Raw genomic sequence first — 11182 nt, 5'->3', positions numbered from 1 at the left:
ATGTGGATAATTATGACAGGTGCAATTAAAATACGTAGATTACGAAGAAATGCTATTAATTCAAGGTTTTTTTACGTTTTATACCTGTGGTTTATTAATTGGAACTATGGGAAATTGTTGTTATTAATTAAGTATTAATTTGGTTTGGGAATTTCTCTTTGCCGCATAATAATTATGAATTTATTGTTGTTGTAATGACAGATTAAATGCATTATAATTAGTGCTCAGCGGTATATTTGAACGATCAGTTAGACCAGGAACATGTTTACGTTAGTCAAGTAAAAAGCTTCTACCTCACCTGCAAAAAATATCTTGAAAGCGTTTTCTAACTCTGAACAACATCTAATTAAATTAGTAAGTTTATTCGTCGGTTTCAAGAAATTAGGAGTTCATTTCTGAACTTGTTTATCTCCATCGTTAATTTATCTAGTATTCCCTTAATCTGCTTAAGTGATGATGAGGGATGTTTGTTGCTCAAAATGTGGAAGGAACAGTGTGGTTTTCACCCCTAGTTGTCAGGGTTGTAGAGTGTCGCAACAATTGATTTATTTACATGTTAACTAGAAGGTTTTGTTTAAAGGGCCTTTTGTGTAAGGATCAGAATGGTTAATTATAAACCATCTTCCAACAATAAACGTCGCAAACTATACTTAATTAACTCCCGAGTTACATTGATCTATTGATTTACTATAATTACAAACAATTCGTTTTAATTCTGGAATAATCGTGATGAACCGGAAAGTGACCGCATAATCTGTTGCCTTTCACATCGGAATGGCGTCGATATTTATGAATAATTAAAATGAATAGTACACCTACCGCAACCGTGACGTAAAATGGAGATTATATCCAAACAAGGGAACAAGTGCGTCGTATTTCTAGCTGTTATGTGTATCAAATCCTTTTTGAACCTCCTGATCAATCGGATTAAGGAAGATCGTCCTGTGAAACCTGTTGCCTCTGACCGACCTATTTTTAACTCTTTGTTCTTAATCGGAACGGCGAGGAACCTCATAGGGTACGGATTACACATTCAAAACTTTGATTAGTTGTCTGAGCCTGGATTTGTGGTCACCGGAGCTTAGTTTTAGCGAAAGTAATCCTTCAATTAGTTTCCCCGTTTTGCGCCTAATAAAAAGACAAGTTAATTTTACGAGGAAATGAATTTATTCTCGTATTCTTTCAGAAACAATAAGAAACGGGCGCGTATTTTTAAGATAACTTGCGAATCTGGAATTCTTCCGGCGGACTTTTCTATCCGATAAACTCAGTAAATTACTCCAGAGGATTCACTTTGAAAATCATTCAACTTCCGAACATTATTAGAAGACTTTTTCAGACAGAAAGAAACTACCCTTAACGTTACAAGGAAACGAACTCTGTTACGAAACGATTAATCGAAAATGTATGTTGCATCTCGTCGCAGACTTTTAATTAATAGAACCCCGAAGGCTGATCGCATTGTTATGAATAAATAGCGAGCTCGCTTTCATCCCTTAATTAAATTCATCTTGTGCGACAGGGACTCATCTTTATTTAATTTCATAAATAATTAGAGAAAGTACCTTCTCACCTTTAACGTGAGATTTTAAATTTCTCGTATTCAAGTGGAAGTAAATGAACGAGAAGTGATCGGTTTAGGGATGTCACACCGTAAAGTGGCGGCTTTTGGCCACCGAAATCAGACGTTAGTATGTATTAGACCGAAAGGTAAGCGTGTTTATTTTGATTAAGGGTGACATTTCTAGGGCGAATAACGTATTGTTTCTTTAGTCTCAAGACTACCCTCTCTATTGAGATGAATTGGGGATGAAGGGAATGTTGTTATGTGCTAAGTGCTGCTTTGGGGAATTGTTAAATAGTTAATAATGAATTAGCCGCACAAAGGATAGTCGTTAATTGTGTCAAAATCATTAGTTACAGCTACTATCTAACTAAGTAGAGTTAAGTCAATTTCCCAAATGATGTGCGAAAACTAACGTCAAGATAATTTATTTACCCTTACAATTCCATTAACACGACAATATTTTTCGTCTAGGACAATTTCCATCGTGCCAATAAAACGAGCTAGGATGTTTGTCAGTGGCTCGGGGAAATTAATTTGAGGTATCTCGTGCACGGTACAATACAGAGCGTTTGTTTCGACTTTCTACTGTTGAATTTCGTCTAAAATTAATCAAGTTTCAGCTGTTCATTACAGCTTCAAAGGCCACAAAGCCGTGAGTAAGTAACGACAGTTTATTAGCAATTTTAATTAATTAGTACTTTTCATTTTAATTAGGACTCTTAAGATTATGGTCAATAAACTCGTAAGAATTTACTGGCTAAATATACATCACAAGAATGATATTAATTTTAGCCCCGCGACAAATAAACCAATAAAATTCTGGATGCTGCTAAAACCAGATAAATGATTCAGCTCTGGCTCTATACGTGGCGCATTGGCGGCTATTATTACTATTAAAGGGCTATAAAATTTTAATGACTGTCCTCCCTTGTTTGGATGATATATTCATTTTTATCATTTATTTATGACGAATTAATTTTCTACGCGAAATGCTGATTGTAAATCATTGATAATCTAATCTCAAGGAGAATTCAATTAGCTCTTTAAATATTGTTTAAATATTAGTTTAGGATTATGGGGGCACATGGCGGTGGAGAATGAGATTCTTGAGGGTTACTGCTGTGTTTGCCTCAGGGAAAATTATTGTCATATTTTCGGGGTTGAACGTAATTGGGAACATCCTCTGCGTTGCTGATGTGGACAAAATGTTAGAGCTGAAACCGGCGCATCCACCATTTTAACACGTTAAAACAGTTTCATTTCGACGGTTCGAAAAGCATGACACTCTGTATATGAAACCTATAGAATAGGAAACTCTGAAATAATAAAACGTTGTTGTTTATGTCGTCATTGCAAATTGCCATAGAGGTAAATTGAAGATAAAATGCCTGAGTTATGTATTATTATTATTATTATGGTATGGAATGTGGAGAAACTTTGCTTATTAATACCAACGACATCAGCAAACTGGATGAATTAAGTTTTTCTGTTAGTTTAAAGAGCCCCGTAAATCTCAAAAGTAATTTTTGTTGATTTGACCTCAGGAGAGCAAATATTTAATTGATAACTGTTTGGTCTCCAAGGCCTTCAAAAATTATGTGAAACAGGTGAAAACTAGCTCTGTCGCCACGTAATTAATCGCCCATTCTGATCTCCTCCGCCAAAATTTTGGTAGTTTCGAACAAACCAACGGCGATGCCGAAGCACATGAGATTAAGAGACGTCGATTCAAATCGTATCTTCCGTTTCTCGTAAGTATGTAAAATGTAATAAAAATATCTGTCCGTGAAAGCCTTACACCAATCGAAATCAAACAATCCTCTCTCTCGTGGGAGGTACGCATGTTCCGGTCGCTAAAAATACCGAAAAATCGTTTTCCCGAAAATTTTGCCATTCCAGTTTTTCAGTCCGGATCAAGTCGACAGGTGGTGGGCACAATGTCCGATCGCCGTGAAAATTTTGTTTTTAGTGTGTCGCGCACCATCGACTGTGATCGTCGCGTTCCGGTTAGAGAGCTCCCGGATTCGAAAACCCAGTGCATTCATAGAACGCGCCGAACGCGGGATATCTAGTGGCCTTTGAAAAGGACGATCCGCGCCGCCTGTGAAACTAGTCAACTCGAATAACGTGGTCAAAGTGTGCTCTGTGTGCGTGTGGTTTGTTTCAACGGCCTTTATATAATCACCAAGGACAGGGATTATTTTCGAAGGGAGGAAAATATCAGGTGGACGACACAGGTTGAAGAAGGTGGTGTTGGTTGGACTCGAGGCGCGGTCTACGAAGAAGTTGCGGTGTTTTACTTTCGCCATATTTGACGAACGCACGCGATGTAATTGCTGATTTTTTCTTGACACGGTTGCACGGACAATGACGATAATTGAACGATAATAGTCGGAGTCGTTTTATGGATGATGTTCTTGCGAAAGCCGGTCATTAAGCAATCGCTTCTAACAGAAATTACACGTTTTTCCACTTATTCAGACCCTACAAAAATCATTTTCCCTCGTCTTTGTCCTTTTTTTTTATTTTTTTTTTCACAAACGTCAACATTCTGAATCATTGATGACATGCTCGCTGGAAATTAACCAATATGGTAGCGTAATGTTTACACTTCGTAGTAAAGTACTCTGTTCATTGTTTATTACAATGGTAACTCGGAGTTTTTATCTCCATGATACTTGAAGTTTCTTGAAATTATATGCGAAGGAATCGCAAGGATGAATGTTGTTCTATTTTAATTCAGACAATTGAATATTTCCTTGACGTGCACACACGCGAGCAATTTAATTTCATTTGAATTAGTTTAGTTTTAAACTGATTATCCTCTGTCATATTTGATCATTGTTTCATCTTGCACGACAAAATCTGAATAATGTTTGGGCCATTTCATGACGGAGTTGGTGTAGTTGTAACAAGTCAAAACAAACTACTTTGCGTTAGTTTCCAGTTTAAACTACCCAAATGAGAATTGAGTTGCATTTGAACTAGTCCAATCGATGTTTTCAAATGACTGTGGAGGTGTTGTAGAATAAAATAAAACTCACTCTAGACCTGAGCAAAAACTTGAAATTTATGATTCTTTGGTGTAGTTTAAATGTCAAAGATCGGTAAACGTACTTGAGAAAATTTCCAGATCTGGAGCATATTATGGAGGTATTCAAAAACTGCAGATATTAAATTAAAAGTCTTTTTGCATACGTCACTGTTACATAAAACCCGCTCAGCTGGTTAGATTTAATATTTCGCTATTATTAATATCACCACAACTCAAATAGACTTGTTTTCTTTCGAGAAATTACGACCGCCAATGAAATATCCTCTTCGCAGTTGAATAATCTCAAGTCTGTAATATTGTAGTACGAAAGTGTGTCTTTAGGGCGCTCCTTGCTCTGTTCAAACAATTCAATTTAAATAAAATCACAAAGTTTTGTACAAAAAAGGATCCTCCAGGTTTGGAAAAATAGATGTACTTACAGAATTTTAATTGAAAAACTTCAAAATGATAGGTCGTTTAGTAAGAGCTATGCGTGCCACCGTTTACATTACACTCCCAAGAGAGAAATGTTTTCAGGAGCTACCAACTCGTTGAAATTTGTTAGTTCGTAATTACGTACTCATTTGCAAATTGAGCATTGTGCCAAAAATGCAACTTTTCGTCCCACAAAATCGTTTTAATTTTTAATCGTTACATCCTTGTCAATGTCAAGTGTGGATTAATAGTCGTATGTTGAATTTGTCTTCCTGTCTGACGTCAAATTTCTCCGTTGCCAATCAAATAAGTGCTGAATATACTCAGAGTTTCGATTACACTGCTTAATTTAGGAAATTCCGCACGAGTCATTGTTTCGTGTCGAGACGCACACCATTTGTAACTTATCCAAATTTCATGAGACCGTAAGGAGCTTTTAGTTCTTAACGTAAATATTAATGTTTGCGTCGTCGTCATGACGAGCTTGACAGTTTTTTTATGGTAAGGAACTGCAGCAGACAGAGATCACAGTGTGAGTTTCTAGTTGGTGTTAATTAATAGAGAAAGCCGAGAGTTGAATTCGATTGGTGTACGGTGCGGTGATAACTTTACGCCCTATGCACAACTTGTAACAATAGAAGAATGAACTAATACAATAACTAGAATTGATTAGTTGACATATGCACTGTATCGATTTACGTGAAATACTTGTCTCATTATAAGTTCATAATTCGAACAGTACCACAATTTCTGAAATGACTTCCACATAAAGAGAAGAAGTACGACTTGCAGTTCATAATGACCACGATTCTATATGTAAAACAGCGACTCGTGCCAGATTTGCAAATTTAGAAGTGGCCATTATGCTGATGTTTATCACGATTGTGTCTATTCTGGCATTCGTCCAGTTCTCTTATTTAAAAATGATTGCGACCCCATTGTCTGGGAAAGGCGGAAACTGTGATAAACTCCGTGACGAGGGCAACGCCAATTGTTGCTTTGTACGATTTAACATGACGCAAATCCTGTTCGAAAATGTTTTTCAGTTCCAGTTTGTACCCGATACTAACTAGGGGCTGGAAAAAATAGAAAAAGATCGCGTGCCGTTAATAACACCGAAATTGGACATAAAAAAACTCGCTGATAAGACGATCGTGATAATCGCGAGGTCTCGCCACAAATTGTCACATCAATTCTAGAGCGTAAAAACAAGCTTCTTCGTTACATAAATAACCCCTGGTTTGCATGTTTGCCTCAAATATTTACTTTCGTCGTCCGGCTTCTTAATTGCCAATCTCGCCACCCCCGGATCTTAATCAGACGATTTGAGGATCTGATTGCTATTTATTTCTTGTGGGTTCAAAAGGGTTGCAGTAACGTAAACGCTCGATTTTTTAATTCGTTTAGTCCGTACTAATGGTGTCTTTTGTCGTTTCACAATTGCGTTACTGATTTCTACAGCGAGATGCTTTTTCTCGTGGCAGTTTTTCAGTCGGAGTTTATTTTGAAATATTTAAGTGATGGATGATTTGAATATTTCAGTTGGAGAGGATGAGACTCGCTCAAGATGAATCAAGGCGCTCGGATTTCACTCTTTGTCGTTTTTAAACTTGGGGAAATTATATTCTTGATTCGTGAATAATCACAGGGAGGAAAAATTTCAACGGGTCGTCAGGATTTTGCTGTGATTGTTTATCGATTTTGTGTCTTTGGAAACGGTGAAATTCTGTTGTTTACAGTCGCAGACGGTTGGAGACATGACCACACTACTGTTTGTCTAACCAGAAATTGGTATTTACCGACAGATTAAGCGTTTCTTTTTTTACTTAAATAGCGTCAATGGGTGGGAAAACACTGTCCTGAGCGGCAGTTCAAATTTACTCTTTTCAAGATGAGCGGTCTCGACGATTTTAATTTGAACTTCGTGTACTGCTGTAATCATCGCTTGAACTTTGGGAGCACTTAATTCATGAACAGGATTTTAAAAACCCCCAACTCTTTATTTTCACCAACAGACGATTAAGCGCGCCTTCATAGAGATTGCGGATGTTTCGGAACGGCAATTAGAAGATGGAGGTCGGCAGAGGGTTAAAATGTAAATCACCTTACTCTGTTCATCATTTGCTTTTAATTAATTTAAAATTCGTTCGGGATAGGTAATATAAAATTTTAATTTAGGATGGGTCTGAGACATTTTTAACTAAATAATTGTAGCGACCTTCAAACTAAGTCTTAATTAATTTAAAGGGTGGATTATCTTTCTTGTTTCTTTATATCAATTAAAAGTTCTTATTCGCGCTGTTATTTGAGGAAATCCACGAGATCGCGTTCTTGCTGGAAAGTTCTTAAAAGAAGCTCTCGTTAGGACCTAGACAATCCGTCGATGCCGAGATTATGTCAGGGATTTCGCTAACGAAGTGTTTTATTATTTAGGGCGTCGCGTTACGCGCGCGGTTGGTACGCCACGAATTGGTCACCCTCAAACCCAATCTATGGAGATCTTTAATTAAGTGAAATCACTTCATCCCCCATCGAATTCGAGTGGAAATGATAATTTTCGAATCCAATTTTAGCTCAGTAATTAATTGACAATCGAGCTAATCAGCTTTGCTTTTTTAATTAAAACCAAAGTGTCCGTTAGAATTTAATTACGTTTAATTGAACCGATCTTCGAGTGCACACCCTCCTTTGGAACACAAATGAGGTTTAATTGCGCTCGACGCTCGATTTGACAATCTGTAATCATCTTGCGATCTGTGTTTATAGAGTCGCTTTAGACTCATGGGTCTTCACACATTGTTATAACTGAGTGAAACTAAACACTAGAACGGCTGCAGGGTCAAGAGATTTCCGTGGTTCGTTACCATAGCGACGCTTAATCAAAGTTAATGATTACCTGCATCGTTCAGGAGTGGAGTCATGTACAGTTAAGTGCATAATTAATGTCTTCTCGGGTTAATAACACCAATATTTTGATTTTTTTCGTTGAACGATTCATTTTTGTTGTCCTCGGGCTGTGGAGGATTTCAATCATTTCGACTATTCCATCTTATTTCAAACTTATCGGCGACTACAGAAAGCTCCGACGGAAAAATTCGATTTCGCCCCCTGCATGGCGCGACATTAATTCATTTTTATTTTTTCTTGAGGGTATTAAGAAGGGTATCGAAAAGTTACCGAGTTCTTAGTAATTTTTCTTTTCAAATCTGTTTTCTTTGTCCAAAATAATACATCTTTTGTGTGGAGTAATTGAATGATCTGAGCTTTTCCGGAGTACAATTGTCGTAAAAAGTTGCGTTTTATTCAAATCGCGTTCATCACGACATATTCTCAATGTACTTTGCACTAAATTCGTACGTGCTCAGAATTGTTACCCGCGCTTAACGCAGCAATCAAGAATTTGTCGCTTTTTTGATGGGATAATGGAGCTTTAATGGAAATTGCATACCCTGTCAAAGTGGGAGAATCTCCAGGAGACTTCTAGAAAATTTAAAATGAGAAAATTGTATGAGCTTCTGAAAATATAATTTCAGAGCGGTGCTACTGAAAAGGCAGTAACTAAGGAGTGACGTAAACACTAAGCTATCCAAATATGTAGTTTGTATAAACGAGTTAATGTGACACGGTGGCACCAAATATTTGTTTTGGAATTTATAGCGGTAACAAAGAGCAATACTTTGTTTGCCACTAAACGTTACATCACGTGCGTTTTGGCAAAAACCGTTTATTTCGATTCGGAAAGAAATAAAAATAAAACTAACCTTGTAGGACACTCGCCAAGTAGTTTATTTGAATTTTCTGTTCACTATATCGTTAAATTAAAAAATAAAAAAAAAATAGACTCTTGTTTCCAATTCATATCTGATCGATTAGCGGCGTAGTCGGCAGAACAAACACGACTTTTGTTTACATTGCCTGCCGATCAAACCAATTACAACACACTTCAGGGAGTGAAATAATCGATGAGCTCTTGCCACAATGCACCTACACATCTCCTCATGACATCTTTCCAAACTCGCAATTAATGTTGATTATCTGTTTTATTTCAACGCCGCTCGTAAAAAAAGATCGTTAAATTTAGCTCTTTCAAACTAGGAGAGTGCGCTCGAGACAACCAGCCACCACACCACATCAGAGCGACACGTTCTGAAACTCTCACTTGCAGGGAAACAATCATGATTTTATGACGCCTCAATTAAAACTCTAATGCTCCAAACGAAAATGGAAGAAGACGAAGATGAAACCACCTCCAGAACGGCCTCCACGGTCACCCTCACTCAACACTCCATCTCTCGCACATCCACCTCAACCTTCGTCTCTGAAACTCAACCGCAGTGTCAGATCATCACGCAACAAGCGAGCGGAGATTCCCTTGAAAGCGAGGAGTCTTCGTCCATTTCCCAAAGAGTCTCACCACGGTATTCCCTACTTTCGAAATCGCCGCATTCTAGTTCATCACAAGAAGACTATGAACCCGATCCTAAACACGCAAACAAAGGACAGTACCTCTCAGCTGCGGTTCGCACGGAAACCGCGAGAAGTATGGAAAGTCTTCGGACGTCGAGCAAGTCGTTTTTGTCGACGAGCGAAAGAGACGTCAGAAAAATGTTCTCGGAGAGTGTCGAAACTAAGTCGTTGGACAATTTGGAGCGCGAAATGAGGCTCAAAAGACACGCGGTGAGTGGTGAAGGCTCCATGTTAACATCTTCGGGTTCGATGTTAGGGTCTGACGAGACTATCAACGCGGAGAAAAGACGAGGGTTGTGGGCGGGGAAGATGCGGGCACCTTCGCATTTGAGTCTGCCACCACCGGCTGGGTATCTTAATTTGAGTCCCGGCGACCGAAAACTGACAATACTGTCCCCGCATTCGCCGCATAGAATGCCGGATTTGATGCACCTGTCGCAAGCCACCTTGAAAACGAGGAGGAAAAAGGCGATGGTGTTGCCTCGGCTGGTGCTGCCGAGGAGCGACTCGGATATCAGCGAGGTCTTCTCCGAACACAGTCTCGAGTAAGTCGGGATCTAGGTGTAGATCAAAAAGTTGCCGTTTTTATTTGAAAAGTGAGGCAATTTCGTTGATCTAGAATCTAACTAATCTTGACGAAGGTTCCAAAATTATCGTTCTTTCGACGGGATTTAAAGCCGCTTCTGACGAGAATATATCGCCGCTATCTGGAAACAACCATCGAAGAACGATGATTCTGGTTCCAGGACGAATTGTCGAGCCGAAAACTAATGAAGTTGTCACCAACAGGAACATGTCCATTTCCACAAGCGACGCTAGATATTACAGGAGATTTTTAAGGTTACACGATTTTGATGTAGCTTTGCTTCTTGTGTGTCATTACAGCACTGCAATTTCCTCTCTTCTATTAACTATGACCAATCTTCTATCAGTAATATGCTTCCGGAACGCAGCATCTGGCGAGTTTCTTTCCATTCCATTTTCAGCAACAAGCATCGTAATTTTTCCGAGTTACACACGGAAACGAGCACGGTTTCATACATATATTATGAATCTAAAGGAAAAATGATATTTTCCTCGCGGGTGCATTGAACGTTAAATTTATGACGTTTCGTTGGACAGTCAATTGTGCTAACGCTTAATTTGCGGAACGTCACGTTAACACCTTTCGATGGATCGAACTAACTGCTCTTATCAGCCCTGTTTGGATTTATTTCAAAGCTTTGAGCTTGACGCGGCCGGTTTGAACTTCACAATCGCTTCTTTTACCGAAGTATTATAAAACTAGAAAATTCAACATCAATCATGAAATCGTCGGTTTATTTGTGCAGATGAAATTAGTAAACCAATTGGGATACCAATTCGAGTTTATAAACAATTTCAGTGGAAAAAATCTAGTGCTGAATGAATAAATGCTAAATTCTTTGTCTGTATTTATATGGTATCTTCACTGATAGAATTAAATAATTTACTGAACCATGAAATTTGTATGTCATACTACGTAACAATTGGTCGTTTTTATGCCCGGAGCGTAAAATATAATACTGAAATAATTAATTTAGTTTTATTCTATTCGAATAGAATTTTTTTAAATAATAAACGGGCGTTTAATTTTAGATTTTAGATCCTTCTGACCGTCTGCTCCCCAATTTTTATTGCCTGTTGTGGCGGCTAGGTTA

General features: G+C 38.2%; 1 protein-coding gene across 3 annotated transcripts in view; it reads left to right on the top strand.

The window, feature by feature from the left end:
* The first annotated feature begins 3684 nt into the window (after positions 1-3684).
* The window catches only part of LOC148167944 (3',5'-cyclic-AMP phosphodiesterase-like), a 42050-nt gene continuing 34552 nt past the window's right edge, over positions 3685-11182 (top strand). Inside the window, exons 1-3 of one of the 3 annotated variants that reach the window (XM_088044870.1) lie at positions 3685-3791; positions 9202-10048; positions 10293-10343. In XM_088044870.1, coding sequence (XP_087900996.1) covers positions 9243-10048; positions 10293-10343 — 857 coding nt within the window. In that variant the 5' untranslated portion in view covers positions 3685-3791; positions 9202-9242. The remainder of the gene's footprint in view (positions 3792-9201; positions 10049-10292; positions 10344-11182) is intronic. The other 2 variants (XM_088044869.1, XM_088044871.1) reach the window with 2 other exon arrangements.

The sequence above is a fragment of the Gnatocerus cornutus genome, chromosome 9 (assembly GCF_029298725.1).
Source record: "Gnatocerus cornutus isolate USDA-ARS CGAHR chromosome 9, icGnaCorn1.1, whole genome shotgun sequence".
In the NCBI taxonomy this organism is placed as follows: domain Eukaryota; kingdom Metazoa; phylum Arthropoda; class Insecta; order Coleoptera; family Tenebrionidae; genus Gnatocerus; species Gnatocerus cornutus.
Note: the sequence above shows the minus strand (reverse complement) of the source record. Positions and strands in the feature narration are given on the sequence as shown.